This window comes from Talpa europaea, assembly GCF_964194135.1.
Source record: "Talpa europaea genome assembly, chromosome: 11".
NCBI lineage: Eukaryota > Metazoa > Chordata > Mammalia > Eulipotyphla > Talpidae > Talpa > Talpa europaea.
The window spans coordinates 19108820-19131408 of NC_140078.1; the positions used below are offsets into that span (position 1 = coordinate 19108820).

At 50.7% G+C, this 22589-nt stretch overlaps 1 protein-coding gene across 1 annotated transcript in view; it reads left to right on the forward strand.

Annotated features, from left to right (window-relative positions):
• Positions 1–13170, forward strand: part of EFCAB8 (EF-hand calcium binding domain 8) — a gene marked incomplete at both ends in the record, with an annotated part of 44521 nt that extends 31351 nt beyond the window's left edge. Inside the window, 10 exons of the mRNA XM_084246657.1 lie at positions 861–1065; positions 2859–2990; positions 4670–4891; positions 5420–5575; positions 6935–7103; positions 8864–8996; positions 10477–10681; positions 10762–10860; positions 12100–12243; positions 13003–13170. Of these exons, the coding sequence (XP_084102783.1) occupies positions 861–1065; positions 2859–2990; positions 4670–4891; positions 5420–5575; positions 6935–7103; positions 8864–8996; positions 10477–10681; positions 10762–10860; positions 12100–12243; positions 13003–13170 (1633 nt within the window). The remainder of the gene's footprint in view (positions 1–860; positions 1066–2858; positions 2991–4669; positions 4892–5419; positions 5576–6934; positions 7104–8863; positions 8997–10476; positions 10682–10761; positions 10861–12099; positions 12244–13002) is intronic.
• Positions 13171–22589: the final 9419 nt, after the last annotated feature.

The following is a 22589-nucleotide window of genomic DNA, read 5'->3' on the forward strand; positions in this document are numbered from 1 at the left end:
GCAAGACTGTGCGTCTCTGTCTTCCCAGAGCTTCTAGGAAGGGGCAGACACCAACCAAATAACTTATTTGATCACAGTAAATTCTCTTGAGCACAATGGAAAAAAAAAGTGCAATTTCTATGGGGGAGAATCTGAGATCTGATTTAGTCTCAGCAGTGGTCAGGAAAGACTCATCTGAGAATGTCATGGGTGTGTAGGATCTGAAGGGTGAGGATGGGTCTCAGTGCAGCAGCAAAGGGACTGGGCTAGGAAGAACATTCCAGACAGAGGCAGCAACACAGGGAAGGCCCCTTCCTTATCAGAGAAACTTTCTAAGTCCATGTTCTTTCATTTTTAAATTTTTTAAAAAGATTTATTTATTTATTTATACAAGCACTGGGTATAGTCAGAGATGCGGGGGGGTGAAGGAATTCACCAGAGTCAGAGCGGAGAGTAAACAGACGGACTGATGAGGTGCATGCTCAGGGGAGCAGCAGGCAGCAGGAGAGGTCTGCGTGCCATGTGGGACCCTCGCCCGGTGGCCGGGGATCGAACCGGCGCTGCAGAGGCTGTGGGCAGCTTTGCAACCTAGCGCTCAACCGCTGCGCCACTGGGGAGGCCCCCATTTTTAATTTAAAACCTAATCCTTACTCAGGTGTCTGAATCGGGTAAATTTGTGAGTGTATCTAAAGCCCATAAAACAGGGCCTTTAAAGTAGGCACATAGCAGGTGCTTAATCAATGAAGTCAGTGGAGCAGGGCCTCAAATTGCCCTGACATGGGAGGGTGTCCATTTCTGAATTGGCTCCCAGAATCCTAACAGCTGTGATGTTCCCCCAGTAGAACATTAAAGATGACCTCTTGGCCTTCCCATGCGCGCAGGTTCCACAAGACCAAGCCGGTGCTCCTGTGCCAACACTCGCAGACCTACCACACGGAGGACATCCTGAGCATGGCCAAATTCCAGAACCAGTTCATCGGGACCTCCTCCTACAATGGGGACATCCTCTTCTGGAACGCCAACATGCTCAGGCCCATCCTCAATTACAATGCCTCTGAGAGCCCCTTGCCCTTGCTGCTGAAGAAGGTATGGCCAAGGGAACACGCTCTCTCCCCTCTCTCAGCTGTGGGGTGGAATCATGAGGGCGAGTGGGGGGAGAAGGGAGTGTAGGAGGGAGGGAGCACCTCAAGAAGTAGGGGGGCGGTGGTGACTTGTTCTGGAGGAGGCTGGGAGCTCGATAGGTATGTGGTAGTTTCTATAATTATCCTCAGTTGACAGTTAAGGAAACTGAGGCACAGAGAGGATAAACATCTTTCTTAAGGTTACACAGCTAGATAGATAGATCCAAATGCAGGTAGTCTTACTCTGAAGCCTGGAGGTGATAGAAGATCACCTTTTCCTTGAAGGTGGCCTCACCTCTTGTCCATCACTGTTACATACTACCATTCCGGGCCCACTGACAGGAACTTAGGAAACCCACGCAGTTTCTGAATTACTCTCTTTGCAGATCAAAGCTGAAGGGCCCTTGAGCGTCACCTCATCAGTAGTTTTTCTTTCTTTCTTTTTTTTTTTAATTTTTTTAAAAGATTTATTTATTTATTTATACAAGCACTGGGTACAGTCAGAAGCGCGGGAGGGTGAGAGAATTCACCAGAGCCAGAGCGGGGAGCAGAGCAGGCAGAAGGACCGAAGTACACTGCTGAGGGGAGCAGCGGGCGGCAGGAGAGGTCTGCGCGCCATGTGGGACCCTCCTCCTGTGGCCGGGGAGCAGCTGGGGATCGAACCGGCACTGCAGAGGCCACGGGCAGCTTCGCAATCCAGCGCTCAACCGCTGCGCCACCGGGGAGGCCCCTCATCAGTAATTTTTCAAACTTTGTTGTGGAGAGATGCTTGGAGGCTATTGCAGGGGTTTCCCCGAGATCAGCTCAACTTTCAAAAATCTATTTTACACTTTTGACCTTTCATTAAGATCAAAGCAACCTTGGCAGTATTTGCAAACCATTGTCCATTTTACAGCTGGGGAGACTAAGTCCTCTTGGGAGCCATCTCCTGTCTGGGTACTCAGGGTATTGGTGATTGGCCCAACAGTGGGATTCGAAGCTCTGGTTTGATGCCTTTAAGGGTGCTCAGTTTCTAGGAAGCTAGCCCTGGGGCCCCCAGAGGGCTTCTAGGGGGGCTGCATTTCCCTCTGGGGCATTGTAGTACTCCAGGGGCTGCTTTCTCCCAGGTTCAGATGCAAGAAGGGGAGAACAACCTGCTGGCGAGACAAAAGTCTAGAAGACCCTGTGGAGATAAGTGGGCACAAAAACCAAAGACAAAGCCCGTGAGCCTTTTAGCCAGGGCGAGAGGCAATGCCAGGCTGCGGAGGAACATGATGTCGGCCCCACCAGTGATGAGACACCCCAGAAACGAGCCAGGCGTGCATGTGCACCCAAAGGTGGGAGTGCAAGTCGAATCTGGGGGCCACCCTCCCGCTTCTGCCACCTGGGTTCCTCTGTGGTGTGTTTGTTTCCTAATCTAGAGGCGCTTTTCCCAGACTGTCTACAGGTTCACAGCACATTTGTCTTGAGTGCGCTGGGCTGAGCAGGGTTCTCCCTGATCAGCCCATCCTATCCAACCTGCTCTGCTCCTTCAATCCTGGGCCTGGGCCCCTCCCCAGAGCACAGCTAATTCCAGACCCCTGTGTCTGCAAGTTTGGGGGCAGCACCTGGAGGGAACACAAAGCAAAGCACCTATAACTGGAAGTAGATCCTGGCTTCTTCTTGGTCCTCCAGCTCATCTCGCTCTGTAGCTTTTTCAGTAGCTCCCTCTGCTCTCTGTCTCCCCATATGGTAGGGAGAGCTCTCATGATGACCCGAGAGGCCTATTTTGCTTTCCAGAAATTTCCCAGCACTGGCAGCCCCAAGTCGTCAGTAACACCCCAGGATCTCAAGTCAATTCTCAAAGAATCTGAAAGAGGAAGAGGCGATTTCCAGAAGAAGTTGCAGCAGCCCAATGCCTCGGTGGAGAAGGTTGGTTGTGCTCTAGCAGGGTCTGGGTGGGCGTTGGGTGGACTCTTAGGTGGGGCTGCTCAATGCAGTGCTTACGAGTCCAAGCAGAGGGAGCATCATGCCCAAAGGCCCTCTTATTTGGAACATTCAAGAAAGAGCACTTTTCTCTTTCTCATTAGAAATTAATACATACCTGGGCCTCCCCTGGTGGCTCAGCTATTGAGCACTGGGCTGCGAAGCTGCCCACAGCCTCTGCAGCGCCGGTTCGATCCCCGGCCGCTGGCGAGGGTCCCACATGGCGTGCAGACTTCTCCTGCCATGCCTGCTGTTCCCCTCAGCAGTGTGTTTCATCAGTCTGCCTGTTCTGTTCCCCACTCTGGCTCTGGTGGGTTCTCTCGCCCTCCCACTCTTCTGTGTCCAGTGCTTATATAAATAAATAAATAAATCTTAAAAGTAAATAAATAAATAAATAGCTCTTCTAAAAAAAAAAAAAAGAAATTAATACATACCCTTCATTAAAACAAAAAACTTCTAGCCTTACAGGAGCATATTATCCATATACTTTTCTGCAGCTTGCTCTTCTCCACCCGGTGCCTTGTTCATCCTCTCCATGTCGCTGTGTGGAGCCACAGCCTGCCTCTGCATCTGCGTGATGTTCTGGGGTACCTTGGGTGGGGTACCGCTTCTGTGCAGCCAGCTTGCTGTTGTCAGTGGACACTTAGGTTTCTAAGTTTTTCCTTTATAGATTTGTTTCCACGGCTACCCTTGTACATAAACATTGGATCTCTTGTCTATTTCCCAGCTAAAACCCTAGCATGAGGAGTGTACTCTTAGGAAGTTTAGATATGTGTCATATTTCAGTCTATAGGAAGTGGCTGCTCAGACTTATTGAAGCCTTAATACCTGTGAGGCAGTGAGCCTAAGATTTTACATGAATTGCTTTGACTTCATACCTCAAACAGTCCTACACACTATTACTATTCTCATTTCATGGGTAAGAAGCTGAGGCTCAAAGAGGTGAAGTGACTTGGCCAAGATTCTCGCTGCTAGAAAATGACCATATGAGGACCTGATTCCAGATCCATTTGTTTTCAGAAGTTTAATTCTTTGTACTGCCGCTGCTGGGAATTCCTTGGAATTTTTAATCTTTGGCTTGGAGGGTCTTAGTGTAATGTGGATTTACAACATGAATTTGACTGAGTTTTTGACTAGGAGTTGCATGTAAAGGAATGAATGTCTACTGGTGAGATTGCCAGCTCTGTGACTGGAAGAGATGTCCTCTCTCTCTCTGTCTCTCTTTGTGTGATTGGCTGGCCAATATTGTCTTTCCCTGTAGATGTGCATGAAAAGGAATGAGTTTGCTCTCCAGATCCCTTTGAGTTAAGGTCCTGGAAAATCTTGTTTGAATCTTAGGATAAATCAATTTTGCATGTCTTCATTCAAAAAACATTACTTAATCATGTGCTGTGTGTCAGGCGCCACTGTAGTTGCTGCAGGTAAAACTGAGCAAAGAAGAACAGGAGCTCACAGCCCAGTGAAATATTCCCCCTTGCTGGCTAGGTAGGAAGGGTGGTATCCCATCCCCATTCTCAGTGGGCATTTAGGAAAATGAGGGACCAGGTGGGGGTGGTGACATGCCCAGGTCCCTCAGCAAAGTCTGACAATGGCCAGGTGCCTGTGGGCTCTCCTCTCTTGCACAGATAATCTTCCTGCAGACCAGACCTCGCCTGCCACAAACGGCCGCCCTGCTGAGCAGCTGTATCGATGGCTACATCTATGCATGGTCTCTGCATGGGGCTGGAGGCATGCTGGGGAAGTTCCCTGTGGACCTCAGAAACGATAGGGACATCGTGGTGGGTGCCATGGCCACTGATGAAAATGACTGGATCCTTATCACAGGGGATTGTAAAGGAATCATCAAGGTGAGGAAGAACTGGAGGTAGGATTGAGGGGCTGGCATTAGCCAAGCCCTGACTACATTTTTTCCACCTGGCCCTAGCTTAGTGCCTACCTCTGCTGGCTACAAGTTTCATTTGCAAAACCGTGGTGAGTAGGGTGAGTTACCACAGACAGCTTCTCTTGCTTTGGTGTGTGCCCAGTGAAAGGAGGGCTTGGTTCAAAAGACTCCTCAGAGAAGCTTTCTCCTGTGGTACTTCGTTCTCTGCCTAAACTCCCTCATCCCTGGCCTTGTATCTAAGCCAGCTGTCTCAGAAACTGGTCGGAGTGAGACACGAAGCAAGAATGTCTTGTCTTAGGGCCTGTCTCACCCTCTCTGCATACTAATTATCAGGTCTGGCCTAGAAGATCCATTGGGCCCCATGTGTCTGGTTTCACAGAAATGTAAGAGCTGTTCCCCCACAGTCAAGAGAAATGGTGTGGGAAGGGCCCACAGATTCAATTGGTGTTGGGGTCAACGGATGTCTGGCCACTAACCCACACTTTGTGCCTAGATCTGGGACATCAAAGATTACTGCGTGTTCACTGAAAAGCTGTCATCCCAACCCACAGAGGAAAAGACTTTGTTTGAAGTAAACAAGTTCCGGTTTTTAATTCCTGAACAGGCCCAGATCAACCTTCCATACTACATCCCCTTGGAGGAGAAGGAGGTAGGAAAATTACTGGGAAAAATGATACTGAACCCTGCTAATGAGCTGAGACCGTGATTTTCTTGCTGAGATTCTAAGTCTTTCATGTTTCCTGTTCAAGGGAAGATTTTTGTTAACCAGAGATTACTATGAACCAGTAAAACACAAGCAGACACCCAACAAAATGTACCCTCTTACATATATACCATGGAATATTACTCAGCATTCAAAAAAGATAAACACATGCAATTTGCTGCAACATGGATGGCGCTGGAAGGGATCATGCTCAGCGAAATAAGCCAAAAAGAAAAAGAAAAATACCGGATGGTCTCACTCATAGCAGGAATCTAGAAAACTTAAATAATGGACCAGGAAAATGAATAACTATAAGAAAGTGAAAATCAAAATCAACAAAAAACTATGAACCAGAGACACTTTTAGGGGGGCGGGGGCGGGAGGGGAGGGATTGGGGTCAGAATGGGGGGCTGCAATTGTATGGGGAATATAACAATAAAATTTATAAAAAAAAAAAAAAATGTACCCTCTTCAACACACACCCTCTTCTCTTCCAGGGGTTTTGATCTTTGCATGAGGACCCTGAAGTTGTGAATTATTTTTTAAAATAATAAAAATATGTATTTTTCTGAGTAGGTACTATATTTACATTATTCAAAAATCACCTGATATTTCCTCAACGACTGATAAAGTTGAAAACCTTTTCATTAGTTATCACAAAAATGCAAGTTATAGCTACAATGCAATACCACTTTATACCCAACAGAATGACTAAAGATAAAAGACAGGTAATACCAAATGTTGACAAGAATACAGAGCAACTGAAATTTCCATAGCTGTTAGGGATATAAATTAGTGTATTCACATTTGGGAGCTGTTGTTGGGCAGTAGTTATAAAACTGAATACAGGACTACTCCATGACCTAGCAATTCCACTCCTAGGTTTACACCAAGAGAAATCCATGCGCTAAAAAATGTCAATAAGAATATTGATAGAACTACTATTTGGAATAACTCTGCATTTGAAAAAAATCCAAATCCTCATCTGTTTAGACTGGAAAAATAAATTGTGGTATATACACTGTCACTCGAAATGAATAATTTATAACAATTCACTACAAGTGAGTTAAGTAAAAAAAAGCCAGATACAGGAAAATATATTGTATGTTTTTATAGTTCTATTTATATAACGTACAAAGGTTGACAAAATAGACCATCAGAAGTGATTATCTTTGTAGAGGGAGTAGAGTGGAGCATGAGAGGGACTTCTGGGGGTACTAACAATGCTTTATTTCCTTGTCTGGGTCTGATCATACCATCACCTGTATCTTGGTGTAAGTAGTTCTCCTATTCTGTCCCCTGTAGGTTGTGGATGGGCAAACCATTTCCCTGGTTCCCCCCAAGCTTCTGGCTACCTGGAAGGGCCATTTGGATAGTGTGGCCGAAATCCTGTATGTGGACAGCTTCCAGGTGGTTATCAGTGCCGGCCAGGACTGGGATGTCAAGGCTTGGAAACTCTCCGGTGAAGCCATTGGTATGGGTCCTGCTGAAGTTCAGCCATGCCCCCTGGCTCTCCCTGGCCCTGGCCCAGTTAGAACGGAAGCTGGCATAAACCTTATATCTTGTGAGGTGGGAGTTGCAGGCCACAGCAGCTGTTTTACTCAAAAAGTATTATAAGATGTGAGTCTTCCCAACTGTCCATCTGGCAGTCTGTCCATTCAACCACCAATTGTCCACCCACCCAACTTTATTTGCCTTTTTATATTTTTGCAAATTATTTATTATAACTATAATATATAGGTACACTGATAAGGTACACTCCTTTCTATTTAATCATTGCATTATGACAGAAAGAAAAGCACACAAACGGAAAGGTTTCAGCTTGGGGAATTTTCAGCAAGTAAGCATATACCCTTACAGCCACCGTCACATCAAGTAACAGGACATAACCTGGGTGTTCTCCTTCTCCCCCACAACCATCTCTACCTACTGTCTCCCAAAGCAACCGCTCTGGAAGCAGAGAGAGTTTGTCTGGTTGTGAACTTGGTTCAGATGGAATCATGTAGTAGTGAGAATAGAGCAGTGCCTCTCTTCTTTGTCTTCAAACACCATCCTGTTGTGCAATTCAACCATTTGTTGTATCCTTCACCCCCATCGTTGAACAGTAACCTGTTGTTGACATATTATAGTAATCTCTGCCACTGTTGGTGGGCGCTCGGTTGTTTCTGGCTATTAAAAATAATGCTGCTGTGAACATTCTTACACAGCTGTTTCTGGACAGATGTATGCATGGGATGTATGCATGACCTCTGCCGGATGTATATCTAGGCATGGAATTACTAACTCATGGGGCATATATATTTGGTCTCAGTAGACACCCGTTTGTACCCTTTCACCGGCCATGCAAAAAGCTCGTACTGTCTCCTAACAACTGTCTTCAGTTGTTTCAAAGGTGGGTTCTGCTGTGTGTGTTGTTGGCTTCTTCCTCCAGGTCTCTGTCTCCAGTGCTCTCACTCTGTCTTTCAGGCCCAAACCTCAGATGCTCAAACTGCCTTCCCTTTCCCCTGCCACCCGCCCCCACCCCATGCTTAGCTAACATCCTGTGCACTGGGGCTCCTCACACTTGATCTATCACGCCAGCCAGAATGACTGTCACGAGCTCTGCTGCTTGCCCTGCTTTCCAGTAACTTCCTTCCACCTAAGCTCATTCAGCCTGTGCCCAGACTCAGATGAAAGTTACTCCTCATTTCAGTTTTTCTTGGAAGAACTTTTCCCTTCTGTTCATCTAGTCCTCTTTGCTTCTACATTTCTCCACTGATTTTTAAAAATATGATGTGACAGCATACCTGTGCTATTTTATAAATTCTGCAGCAGGAGATTGCCTAGGACTCACTATATCCTGCGCAGAAGCAGGCCCGTGTTTCTCTATTCTCACTGCCGGCTTTCTACTCCAGCCTGTTCCTTCCCAGCCCCATCCCTAAACTCACCTCTGATGGACACTGGGTCATTTTTGCCATTGCCACTTTATACACGAGCTTCCTGAGGCCCCACCCAGGGCCTCTCAGTCACTGCTAGTTGCTCTCTCCAGCTCATCCTGTGTGCATGGAAGGATGCTTTGGGCCTGAGCTTCAAGGCTAGTGTCTGACTCCTCCAGATATTTGCTGGGTGCCAGCATAGTGCCTAGCATATGGTGGGCATCACGAAGTGTGGGAGAGGGGTCAGGGGTAAGGGAGAGGGTGAGGGAAGGGAACTACACCAGACCTTATTACTGAATTGGGTCTGATTAAATCACAGGGACATTTGGCCTGAGTATTTGGAAAAGGCTGAAGGTTGTTGAGATAATTGGGGATGATGAACTAAGAATGAATGTCCAGGGGCAGACTGACCTCACAGATACCATCCAGAAGGACTTCCTTCCAGAGTTTCCGTGAGTTACCACAGCCCACTTGGTCTCCTCTGGCCTGGAGCGGGATGCGATGCTGAGAGCCTCCCCAGGTCCTTGGTGGCCTCACCTGGGATGAATGGTGCTGGGCACATTCGGGGAGAGCCGTCAGAAGGACCTGTAGGTGGCTTTACCCTACGGCAGCAGCTGTGATCTTGGAGTCAGAGGCTGTGTTCTCTGAGTCAGCTCAGCTGAAAGACTGAGCAGTACAAACCAGCAGTAGATAAAACAACAATAACACAACAACCAAAGCACTTAAATGGGACCCTGCCCCAGAGCTAGGTTCAGATTTGCCAGGACTGACTTCCCTGCAGAACTGTTCTATGTGGGCAAGGCCCTGGCAGGAGAGTTCCCAGGGTTCCTGTCTTGAGCAGCTACTTGTGTTATTTCTCTGATTCTTGGGGAAGGCTACTTTCTACTTGTTCCTTCCTTTGCGGGTTCTTATTCTTGTGCTCCACCTTCATTCCTGACCAAGTCTCAAATAATTTTGGATCATTCAAAAAATAATTATTGAAGTCTTGCTGACTGCCAGGCCCTGTGCTAGGTTCTAGAGATACCAAACAATCTAGCTGCAGGTCCTGGCTCAGAGAATTCAGAGTCCACTTGGGGAGATGGACATGCAAACTCATGACTGCTCTTCCATGTGATAAGCGATGGGACTATTAAGAGTAGGGATGGCTTGGAAGACAGTCATGATTGGGTGGAGCAAGTTAGGAAGCCTTCATAAGAGAGGAGATTTTGGAGTTGGTTTTTGACATAAAAGTAGGAGCTTGCCAGGCACCTATCTGGCTCCCATGTTCCTGTCAAGGCATACATCTTTACAGTCCTGTGGGGGGATATCAGATAAGGTAGAGGCAGTGTTTTCCTGGAAGGGAGAGAGTATTCCTACAGGGGAGGTCCAGGTAAGGTCAGAATTTGGTATCAGGCTTATATATAGAAGGGCACAGGGTGGTGGGAAGTCAAAGGACTTGTTGGAGGCCACCTTATTTATTTATTTTTTAAAGATTTATTTATTTATTTATACAAGCACTGGGTACAGTCAGAAGTGCAGGAGGGTGAGAGAATTCACCAGAGCCAGAGCAGGGAGCAGAGCAGGCAGAAGGACCGAAGAACACTGCTGAGGGGAGCAGCAGGCGTGGCAGAAGTCTGCGTGCCATGTGGGACCCTCGCCGGCGGCTGGGGATTGAACCGGCGCTGCAGAGGCTGTGGGCAGCTTTGCAGCTGGCGCTCAACCGCTGCACCACCGGGGAGGCCCTAGAGGCCAGTTTAAATGGGGGTTTTGCTAAAATTAATTGAACACTTGCTCAGTGGTGGACCCTGACTGAGTATGGCCTCAAGGGCAGGATGAGAAGGTTGGGAGGGTCAGGTCTGGAAGGGAGAAACCTTGGGGCTGTTGGGAGGGCTGTCTCACCTTATGACGTGGAGGGCCTCCTGTGAAGGAAAGCGCCTTCCAACCCACCATCAGGGAGAAGGGGGATCTTGCTGAGGCTCTGGTGTACCAGCGGCAGGAGCAGGCAGCCCTCCTGGCCCTCCTGAATGGGAAAGGAGACACAGAGGCTGAAGCCTGGGCCAAGCTGCAAATAGTAGCCTCGAAGTCCCTGTGGCCTGGAGAGCGCTCCCAGGAAGACATTGAGAACAGCTGGCACAATTGGGAGTCCAAGGGCAAGCAGGTAAAGCTCGCTGGGGGACACGGCCTGTAGAGGGCCCCCCATTCTCAGCCTGAGCCTCACCTTGCCCCTGGTTCCTGCAGGAGAGCAAAGTCATCGGAGCAGCATACAAGCCCAAGTGCCGGGCACGGAGCCCTGAGCTCCTGTTCACCAAAGTGCAGTATGGCTGGATGAGGTACCAGGTGAGGTACTGGGCTCCTAAGATGAGGGGACTGGGGCCTGGGGACTCTGTCTCCCTCACTGGTCACCCTTGTGCCCACATGGCCCTCCAGTGGGGGTGAGGGGGCCTGCGGTCCTTAACAGAATTCTGGGCCACAGACAGTTCTGGAATGAGGCTGGTCTGACTGGATTGTTTGCCAAGGTCTTGGCTGAGGCTGTGGACACAAGCTTTGTCCTTGAAGATACACCCCATTGGGCCTGTGGGAGGAGGTCCCCCAGGGTGTGACACCTGTCGGTAGCCCCAAAGCATTTCCCAGAGTCTTTGCGTCTGCAAGAATGTTTACTGCTCGTGTCTCTATGCTGTGGGCACTGCCCAAGCAGACACAGGGGCTCGTGGAGCCAAGAGTGCAGTCAGTCAGAGATGGGGCATAAGAAAAGACCAGCCTTGAGGTCCAGACTGCCCCTCGCTGGAGCAGCTCCCAGCCTCTCCCTCCCCCTCTGCCATCAGGTGTTATGGGCCTGTGCCTCTGCAGTGGGCCCAGAGGAGGCAGGTGGGTGGGGAAGTCAGTGCGAGAGACCTGGCTCCACATCCTGTCCTGTCCTGGACGTGGATATCAAAGCCCTGCTTGGTGGGTCCCGATGGGAGAGGTGGGAGCACGCAGGGGGCTCCTTGTACCCGGATCCTACTGCTAAGCTGGGTACAGCCTGTGTTGATCTCATGGGATTGTTGCCAGTACCAAAGGATTGAGTGCTGGGCCTGGCACACAGTGGGCCTGCAGAACTGGCAGGCCGGGGTCACCAAGACAACTGTGGTGCTCCAGGGACTTCTTTTTTTTTTTTTTTTTTTAAAGTTTTTTTTTTTAATAGAGGCATGTTTTCATTTATTTATTTGTTTGTTTGTTTGTTTTGTTTATACATGCACTGGGTACAGTCAGAAGCGCGGGAGGGTGAGAGAATTCACCAGAGCGGGAAGCAGAGCAGGCAGAAGGACCGAAGTACACTGCTGAGGGGAGCAGTGGGCGGCAGGAGAGGTCTGCGCGCCATGTGGGACCCTCCTTTGGTGGCTGGGGAGCAGCCGGGGATTGAACCGGCGCCGCAGAGGCCGCGGGCAGCTTCGCAACCCAGCGCTCTACCGCTGCGCCACCGGGGAGGCCCCACCAGGGACTTCTTTTGTGTGGGAAGAACCCAGGGCCTATAGTTTCTGAGCTGCTCAGAGTCCCAGAGATCCCCCACCCCAATACTCCCCTGTCCTGTCTCGACAGATCTCTCCCCAGATCTACCAAAGTCTTCGCTTCAATGAACTGGTGCCCACCAGCCCGCTTGACTACTTGCAAAAGGCCCTGGACCAGCAGGGCAGATTTGCCCTCAAGATCTGGAGGAAAGTGAATGCTGACAGGGACACCTCAGTGAGCACGCCCACCGCCATCTCCCTGTTCTCCCCCTCTTGCTCTGCCTCCTTGTCAGCCTCCTTGTCTGAAGCCCCAGCGTCCAGAGCACTGTCTTCCCCAAGGGCCCAGTCCTCCCTTTCCTTGCCGCGGCCCTAGTCGGCCTCCGAGGCCCAGACCACTCTCGCTCCAGTCCCAGGGTCTCGGAACACCCTGCTGATGTTCTGAGCTCCGCTCCCAGCTCCACTCCTTCCTCCTTCGAACAGTCCCCAAGGCCTCTGAAGGCCACCCCTCTGTCCCCAATGGAGATGGGCGGTGTGGCTCCGTTCTGCGACCACCCTTCTCGGTAGACCTCCCTATGGGACCAGGCCCATAGGGTCCTGCTTAGGCCCCGCCAGGCACAGAGGATAGGGACTAGCCCTGACTGTCCCTGTTCTGTCTTGTTGGTGAAGTTGATCTTTGCCAGAGTTCTGGAGGAGAAAATAAATGTTCTTAGATGTTGGAGTCTCACAGCCAGGAGTGGGTTGTGTATCCCTCGCCCCGCCCCAGGCACTAGATCTCGTCTCTGAGGTTGGCTCACTTTCCCTGGAAGACGTAGGGGAGAGCCCCTGCCCACAGGACACTCAACGCAGCTGTTTGGGGGGACATGTGGTGGGGGGGGTCACGTGCAGGGGTGAGCTGGCCGGCTTGGGGACTTGGTTCACCTCAAGGCAAGAGTGAGGCCCACAGCCATGTAGAGATAGGCGCCGCTGCCACCCCTGCTGTGTGTCTGTCCTCCAGGGCGCCTTCACCCCACCTCCAGGCGTGCTCCACTGCAGGGAACCCTGTGCTGACAAACTGTCCTGTCTGGTGCGCAAGGAGGACCAGCAGCAAGGAGGATGGCCGCCCAGCCTGGCCCGGCCACTGGATGGCTTCCGAGTCCCTTGGGCTCTGGGCTCCTTGCAGTAGTAGTCCTGGGGGGTGACTGCATTCCTGCGGCCCTAGGCTCAGCCCTGGGCTCAGCCCTGAGGGGCACATGTGTGGCTTCCCTGTACTTTCCACACTTCCTAGGGTACAAGAGGGACACCCCACATCACTGTGCCTCCCTTCTGGGACTGTCCTGTCTTCCTGCCACAGAAAACTGGCTGAGCCCTCCAGTGCTTGGCCCTTGAATTAAGGAGTCAGGGATCCAGGAGCAGGATTGTTGAGACCAAAATGCATTTGCAGGCTGTGCCCCTGTCATCCCTGTACCTGCTTCCCAGCGCTGCAGGAACCAGGCACTGCAAACTGGTGGCTTCAAACAACAGAAATGTATTGTCTCACAGTTTTGGAGGCCAGAAGTCTGGGGTCGGCAGGGCCATGACCCTGGTGACCCTGGTGACCCCGCTGAAACATGTAGGGAGTATCCTCTCTCCCCTCTCCTGGCCTCTGGTGGGGCCCAGCCATCCACTGTTCCTTAGCTTGCAGCTGCAGCCCTATGGCCTGTGTCTACTCCACGGTGTGTGTGTGTCCCCTCTTACAAGGACACGAGTCACTGGTTAGGCCCAACCTACTCTCACAGGACCTCATCTTGATTACTTACACCCGCAGTGCCTCTATTTCCAAATGAGTCCATAAGTTGAAGTTAGGACACCAAAGTGCCTTTTTTGGAGGATACAATTCAACCCATGCCCAATCTCCAATTCATAGATCCCTGCAAAAGACCTGGGAGCTACCCGAGCAGTAGAAGCCTGATATGCAGGATGTGGGGGGGTGCACAGTGGATCTTCTGAGCACAGGAGATCCTAGGATCCAGAGGGGCAGAGCTAGAGAGTCTTCACCCCCCTCCACAAAGGACTTGGCCTGCCACATTCGTCCCTTGGGGCAGTTACACCAGTGCTTCACTGTGCCTGTCCTCTAGGCCCCTGGCTTGGCCTCGGGGGCCTGCCCGCCTTTGGGGTCCCGAATATTAACATTGGCCCCTAGGCTCAGCTGGTCCCTCCTCTGGTGCTCTGTGTCCTCCGCTGGATTTTGGAGTGTCTTTCCCTGGTGAGGGACCATATAGCCTGTCTGTGAGCCCAAGACTTTGGGGAGCCACTAGGGAGGGTCCTGGGGCCTGCAGTCCCAAATGGTTCTAAGTATCTGGCTTCTTTCTGGAATCTAGGCAGGGCAGGTGCTGATGGGGTCTGGAGGTGTGGGCAGATCTTGGGTTGGGAGGTGTGGGGAGCAACCGGCAGTGTCTGTCAGGACATTTCAGGGGCAGAGTGGTGAAAAGGGAGACTGGTGAGAGCAGGCTGGAGGTCACTGAGGCTTGGAGGGCCTGACTGTAGAGCCCATGAGTAGGGGGCAGCTGACGCGTGTCCCCAGGGGACAACTCTTGCAACGTCCTCCGCCCTGGGAGTGAAGCACGGAGCAGGGCAGAGTCTCTTGCCCCAGGGCCTGCACCAAATCCCTCTGAAAGGACAGAATTTGTATTGAACAGAGGTGCCAGCAGGTCTTTTGGGGGCAGTGGGGTGGGGTCTTGCAGCAGAGAGAACAGTCAGGGAAGAAACCCCCAGGAGGGATTGAATTGTCAGTTTCTGTAGGAGGCGAGGTGGCTCAGTGGGGTGTGGCTCAGCGGGGTGAAGAGAGAAAGGGGGGAGACTCAGGGCTTTAGGAGGCGGCCTGGTCACAGGTCTTTTTTTCCTCTGGGGAGTCCCAAGGGCTTTTTAATAGAAGGGGCCCCACAACCTCATTGGGGTCCTCAAAAGTTCCCTGTGGCTGCCCAGTGGGGATGGGCTGGGGAGGCTGCTGTGGCCCCAGGAGGGCGGTGAAGTGTGGGGTGGGGCACACTGATGGCCAGAGGCTTGGAGGTGGGGTGGGGTTGGGATGGGCTCTGAGGTGTGCCTAGGAGGGGCTCTGGTCTGCCAGGAGCTGCTTTTCCATGAAACCTCTTTTCTTTTTCTTTTAACTACAAGAGCTATTTCACACATACAGATTTCAATTTTCAGGCATAATTTTATTTTTTTAAACTCAAATTTTATCTCCTTCAGAGCAAAACAAGATTTAATTTACAAGATTGAGTTGCAAAATGCTGTTTTTCTCTCATATATCCCCCGATTTGATCTTGGCTGCCAAAATCAGACAGAAAACAGGAGGACGACTTTTCTTATATCTGTAGTGGAAACCCTGGCAGCAGATCAGGTGTAATTTAAAAATAGTATTAAATTTAAAAGGGTTTCAGAACTTGGGATGTGTCTCGTAAGTGATGTAATACAGTCAATAAATCCGTCCCTCCCCGTCCCCAAAGCTGGTGTTCAGGGACCTTGTGCTCTGGAATCCGACATGGCAGTTGAGGTGCGCCTGCTGGGAACGAGCACCCCCTCGTGGTCGGATACCCGTCATGGCCTCTGGCCGCTCAGGGTTCCTTCCCTGGGAGGGGGAGTTGAGCTTACAGAGCAGATTGAGGTGGGTGGGCAGCCCCCAGTTCTTCCCCATGAAGCCTGTGGGCAGTGACACAAAGAGACAAAGACACCTTTCAATTTTCCAGATGTTTTACACACATTTTCTCACAAAGTTCCTAAGACGTAGGTCATCTCTCCCCGGCTTACAGATAAGAAAGGAGAGGTTCAAACAGGATGATGAGTTGCACAGGGTTACCCAGAGCAACATTTCCCACTATGGATTTTAGATGCTGCTGTCATTTCTGGGCTGAGATGCTCAGGCTTTGAAGGTGTTGCGTTTGGGTGGGGGGTCGTGGGAGTTCCTTGAACCTGGAGGCAGAAAAATGTGGGGAAGATTCTTATGACAGGAGACCCCCACTTCCTCTTGCAGACAAAGTCAAAGGCCAAGGAAAGAGGAGTGTCCTTTTGTCTCATGTTGTTATTCAAACCTTTCGTCAGGCTGGGTAGCCTTGAACAAGTCTCCTTTGTCTGAGCGGTGTTTGTGTGTCCTCTGACCTCTGGGCTCCGAGGGTGATAGGGCATGCCTCCAGTGGGTTGAGGGGAAGTCTTGGTGGATGGAGACAACTGTCCCATGTGTTCTTTCCCTTTGCAGAGAGGTCAGCGGGCCCTTGGGGCCTCAGGACTGACCTCTGATTTGAGAAGTAGAAGAGGGAGGCCCTATCCTGTCTGGAGCCTTAATTTTTCCTTCACCCTCTTCATCACAGGAGCCAATAGAACTGGATGGGAACTTCTTTTCCCACATTTATCCCAATCACTATTTCTTAACACTCCAAGTTAAAGAATTTCAAAGTTGATGGGGTCCCTTAAATTTAATTTGTTCCAGGATGACAGGTGAGCAGAGAGATGGCATGTATACCACCACCCTCCCATTTTTTGCCCATTGCAGACATCACTAATGGACCATGCACTTTCTTGCATGGATGTGTTTCAGAATTCTTTCCCAGGCAGCCACCTCCAGTCAATCCCAGTTTACACTTAAGGTTAGATTTAAATACCCATGCTGCCCAGCCACCTGACAAGCTCTGCTCTGACGTCAGTTCATAGGTGTCTTGTGTAGATGAAAGACAGGAAGCCAGTCAGTTAAGGATCATTAGTAAATATCTTATCACTGCAGGCTGCTGAAGCTCAGTCTTGCTGGGGCAGGGTAGCACATGCTTCAAGAGATGAAAATTCAGTGAGCCCATCAGTGTCTGGCATGGAAAGTAAACAACTTTTTAGTAGTAGTAATTTTGTGCCAGACATGACCACATTTAACCCTCACAACCATAGGGCTCAGAGAGGTTGGGTAACTAGCCTAAGGTCACACAGAAGTAGCGACACTCCTATCCAGTTCTCTATCCTGCCCCTGCAGTGATCATGGTAACTGATATGGACTGAGCATTCAATCTGTGCAGGCACTGTTCAGAAGACTTTATCTGGTTGTAAAGACTTGACTTTTAATCCTTATAGCAAAAATAAGAAGTGGGTACTGGCCTCCCCGGTGGCGCAGCGGTTGAGCGCTGGGTTGCGAAGCTGCCCGCAGCCTCTGCAGTGCCGGTTCGATCCCCGGCCACCGGAGGAGGGTCCCACATGGCGCGCAGACCTCTCCTGCCACCCGCTGCTCCCCTCAGCAGTGTACTTCATCAGTCTGCCTGTTCTGTTCCCTGCTCTGGCTCTGGTGAATTCTCTCACCCTCCCGAGCTTCTGACTGTACCCAGTGCTTGTATAAAAAAAAAAAAAAATAAATCTTTAAAAAAAAAAAAGGAAGTGGGTACTAATACTGTCTCCATTTGCTAGAGGAGGAAACTGAGGGGTGGTGGTGAGACTTGCCTCAGTAACACAGCGAGTGGTGCCTGAATGGGGTGTGTGTTGGTTGCCCAGCTCCCCAGGCTATTCTGAGGCAGCTCTTCTCAGAGAGAGGGTGATAGAAGAAGCACCCCCCAAAAGTCATCCCCAGTTATGACTATTGAGCCCAGTTTTGAGCTTCTTGGCTCAAAAAAAGATGTGCTCATCTTGCGTGGGGTGACTGCTGAGGACTGAGCCGGGACCTGGCACCCTGCAGATATTGGTTAATGTTCCCCCAAGTGGCAGTAAGGGAGGCACAGCTGGTTGGTGACAGGAAGGTGGCATAAGCCAGTTCTCAGCCTCCCTGAAGGCCACTGGCCTTCTGTCCCCAGAGGTGCAGCCCAAAAATCTCAACAGAAGGCTGCTGTGTTCTTTCCAAGTTTTGACCTTTTACCCCACGATATAATCTAATACAAAAACAGCTAAAGTACTTACAGGTAAAACTTTTTATTTTCCGTGTCCCCAAGTCACTGCAGGAGATTGTCACCCTGTCCCTCCTGCCACTTCACAATTCACTGGCTTAGCTGTGGCTCACCTGGAATGTTCTGGGTGGTCAGTGGGGTGTCATGGCTTACTCAGACACGGTGATGGGGCAGGTTATAAATTTCTGTCTTGATCATTTTGCTCTTTTTACCCATCAGCAGGATTTAAGGGGTTGGTGGAATTGGTTTTACTCTGGAGTGTGGGGGGTCCATGTGCACCCTCCCCACCTGTGCTGCTTTCCACCCCACTCCACACCCCATCCCCTCTGCTCGAGAAGGCAGAAGCTTGGTAATACCCAGTCTTTCTTGACAGGTTGGGACACAGGAAATTTTGACAAGGCAGGTGAAATACAAACATGTGGGGAGACCTCCAGACGTGGGGAGACCTCCAGACATGGGGTGATAGTGCCTTGGTGAGGGCTGATAGATCAGGTGAGAGGGGACTCATAGGGACAGAGCTGTCAGGCCTGGTCGGGCCTGACTCTTGCAGGCTCCTTGGTGGCAGAGGGCCTTCTGTCCACTGTCCACATCTCAAGCCTGCAGCCCACCAAGAGGAGTAACCGCCAGGGCGGCCTTGCAGATCCCGAAAAGGCGTCCGGAGGTTACTCTGGGGAGACAGTTGCTGTTGCTGGGTTTAGAGCCTGAGGAAGGTATAGGGGGTCCTGGAGCCCCAGTCTGGGCCAGGCTTCCAAGTCACCTGGAGTTTCCATAAGCCCCTGGACCCTCTGGTCTAAAGAAGAGGGATGGATGGGGTCCTCGAACCCAGCCTCCCAGCTGTGATCATGACATGGGGATCCTGCAGCTCCCCAGCCCACTCCTCTCCAGGGCTGAGTAATGCCCAGAAGCCTGGAAGGCTGATAGTGACCTGCAACATGGCTACTGGGGTGCTTCCTGGTGGCCTGGCTGCGTGTGGGCTCGGAGCTGGACCTGGTTTGGAGCAATGAAAGAGTATGAGCCCTCCCTCACCGCGCGTGAGGTACCCGGAGCTGCTGCCACCTGACGGGGGACTTCCACGCCAGCATCTAGGGACACCAGTCCACTCTGGCCAGAGGAGATGAGGACTTGCAATCTCCCGGGTGCCGGGGGGTAAACTGAGGCTAAGAGGGCCACACCGTCTCTAGGTCACTCAGTGAGGGAGCACAGGGCAGGGGTGAGACTTAGGACTTAGTCTCATCACTGACCTAGGGCTCTCTGAGACTCAGAGAAACCAGGCCCTGCCCAGTCCTAGCTGGCTTCACGTCCAGGGATTAACAAGATTAGCTCAAATCCTGGGCTTGAGCTGGGTTTATCACCGGCGCCACTCTGGGGGCCAGGGCGGGAGTGGCGGTGGCTTGGCGCTCTGTGTCTCCGGTGCTGTCTCGGTCACCGCAGAGAGCTGACGCCCACCCTGGCCGCCTGCCCGCTCCTCTGCTCAGGCGTGCAGGTGGGCTGAATGGCGGGCAGGTGGCCAGTCTTGTGCATTGTGGACCTGGAATGGGGGTGGGGAAGCGAGCCCTAGGGCACTTTGTTCTCCTGCAGGATGCTGCCCCCGAAAGGAGCCCCTCCCAGGCAGGAGAAGCCCCTGTCCCTGCCGGGCTCATAGGTTTCTGTGTGGGCTTTCAGAGACTGGGCACCTCTCGGGACTGCCTCCTTGTCTGTGCAGGGGTGTGGTTCAAGTGCAAGGTGAACTGTGATGCCCAGCCTGGAGCTAGTGACCTTGGAGGACAGGCGTGGGAGGGTTGAGGAGAGCTCCTGGTGCAAAAGGGGTGTCTGATAATCTGGGCAGGAGGCTGAGGGAGGGTCCTCCTGGATCTAGTGCCTGCAGGCTCTGCCCCTTTCCAAGCATTGTCTGCGTGATTGTTGGACGGCCCTGGGGTGGGGTTGGGCGATGGGGCTGCTCTCTGGGGCAGCTGGGATAGAGCCCAGGAATCCCACGATCTGTCCTGAAATATTCAGATTTCTAGAATCTGAAATAACTGGGAAGGGTTGGAGGGGAAAGCAAGCACTGTGGGGCCTGGCAGTTCTGGGTTGGGGTCACAGCCTCACCTTGACCTTGGGAAGCTGCTCCACGTATCCGTGCCTCAGTTTCTGCCTATCTGTGGGGCTGTTCTGTGGCCCACAGACAGGACATGAGGCGAGGGGGTGTGAGCACATCATGCATCATGGAATGCTTGTGGATGATATGCGTGTCCTCCCGGAACACTGGGGAGAATTTCCCCGAACCCCGCACAGGGTTCCATGTGCGAGTGGGGACACGGAGGCGGGGTCAAGTGCCACATCAGTGTCAAATAGAAGTTTCCTCCCCAGCAGCCCTAACCACCACAGAAAAGATCCCATTTACAACTGCCCTAGGACTGGCAATCGCTCCAGGGTCAAATCTGGCAAGAAAAATGCCGAATTCACATGAAGAAAGCAACGACTCTTCACTAAAGATGTTGAAGGGAAAAAACCTGAAGATCTGCAGAGAAGATTCCATGCTCTGGCGTGGCTAAGGGACTTACTCTCCACACATTGCCACGAGACCTGTGCAGGCCCAGCTTTCTAAAAATGCAACTTGACAAACTGATTGCAAAGTTTGCCTGGAACAGAAAGAGCATGAGACCAGCCAAGAATATTTTGAAACAGAGAAATAAAGGAGGGGTGCTTGCTACAGCTCCACACCCCCCAACGCATAATCCAAGGCTTATGTGACTTGAAGAGAATCAGGTTGGTGTCGGACAACTGAGGGAACTCGATGACAGCAGAAGGGTGGACCAGCGACTGTGCGTTGACAGAGGCCTCCCATCCTGCCTGGGTTGACAGTAACCTGGGCTATCACTTACCCAGCACCTACTGTTTACCTTGCTCTGTGCTGAGCTCCGTGGGCGGAGGAATCATGGAAGTTGATACTATTTTTAGCACTCCCGTAAGCTGGCAAGCAAATACTGCAACAGGTGGGAGCTCAGCTATGGCAAAAATTATGGAAGAAAATATGAGGAACTTAAAAAAACCCTGCATTTGCTTATAGTAATGACGCGGAATGTACTATCAGAATGAAATGATTTTCTTAAAATGTTTCAAAAGTGTCCTAGATTTTCTCCTTCACAGGTTTAAATAATTTTAATTTTTATAACATAAAATTTATTGTCTGGGTAGATATCTAAAAGAACAAAAATCAAGGTCTTAAAAGAGGCATATGTGTGCCCACATTCAATGCAGCAATATTCATTTATGCAGTTTAGTGGCGTTAAGTATCTTCACGTTGCTTTGCAAACATTCCCACCGTCCAGCCCCATAACTCTTCTCATCTTGTGAAACACAGGCCCTTTACCCACTAAACACTCCCAACCCTCCTCCCCAACCTCTGGCAGCCATTCCGTTTTCAGTCCCTATAGGTTTGAATACACTAAGTGTCTCAGCTTGGACACACTAAGTGTCTCAGCTTGGACACACTGAGTGTCTCCCATAGGTGGGACCATGCACCATTTGTCTTTTTGCAACAGGCTTATTTCATTTAGCACCAAGGTCCAGCCATGCTGCAGCTTGTGTCCGAATTTCCTTCCCAATTTTGAGGATCAAATAATACTTCACTGTCTGTATATACCACATTTTGTTTATCCTTTATCCAGTGGTGGACACTTGGGTGGCTGCCATGTAAATGAATATTGCTGCATTGAATGTGGGCACACATATGCCTCTTTTAAGACCTTGATTTTTGTTCTTTCAGCTATCTACCCAGAGGTGGGACTACTGGATCATCTGGTAATTCTATTTTACATTTTTTGATGAACTGCCATACTGTTCACGGTGTCTGCTCCATTTTACTTTCTCACCAGGCAAGCACAGGAACTCCAGTTTCTCCACATCTGCAGCAATACTTTATCTGTTTGTTTCTGGACAGCTGTCTTAATGGTCCTGGTGGTATCTCATTGCAGTTTAGATTTGCATTTCTCATTGTGATGTTGAGCAACTCTTCATATGCTTACTGGCCATTTGTATCTCTTCTTTGGAGAAATGTCCATTCAAGTCCTTTGCCGTTTTTGAACTGTGTTGTTCTTTTGCTGTTGAGTTTTAGGAGTTCTCTGGGTAGTCTGGATATTAATCCCTTATCATATATACATGATTTGCAAGTTTTTCCCCCATTTGGGGGTTTAGCTTTTTACTTTGTCAATATTGTCTTTTGATGCACACAAGGGAACAGAAATGTTTATATCTGGAAAAACTGAGGTCCAGAGAGGGTGTGTGTCCTGCCCGATGCCACACAGTAAATCTGTGTGACAGTGAAATACTCCGAGGTGGGCAGGGGTGGGACTTCCCTTTCCCTCCTCATCTGATACCATAGTCACCATCCTGTCCCTGTTATACCATGGGGAGACTGAGCCCCTAGAGGGCTGGGTCTGGCCAAGGTCACACATAGAGTGGGACAGAACTTGAAGTCAGGGAGATGACTCAATATAGGCGTCAGATGCCTGGGTTTGGATTCTGCTGACCCCTGTGGCATGTTACTTGGTGGCCTGGACTTCACTGTCTCCATCAGTGGAACGGGGCCTAGTAGGGCTGTCATGAGGCACCTAGCCAACGACCAAGGTTGCCAGTCATGACCGGGGGGGTCGGCGCTAGCCTATCCCCTCTCTTCAGGCCCCAGACACACAGACTTGAGCTGGCGTGTGAAGAATAGACTTTAATCTCTTGGGGAGGGGCC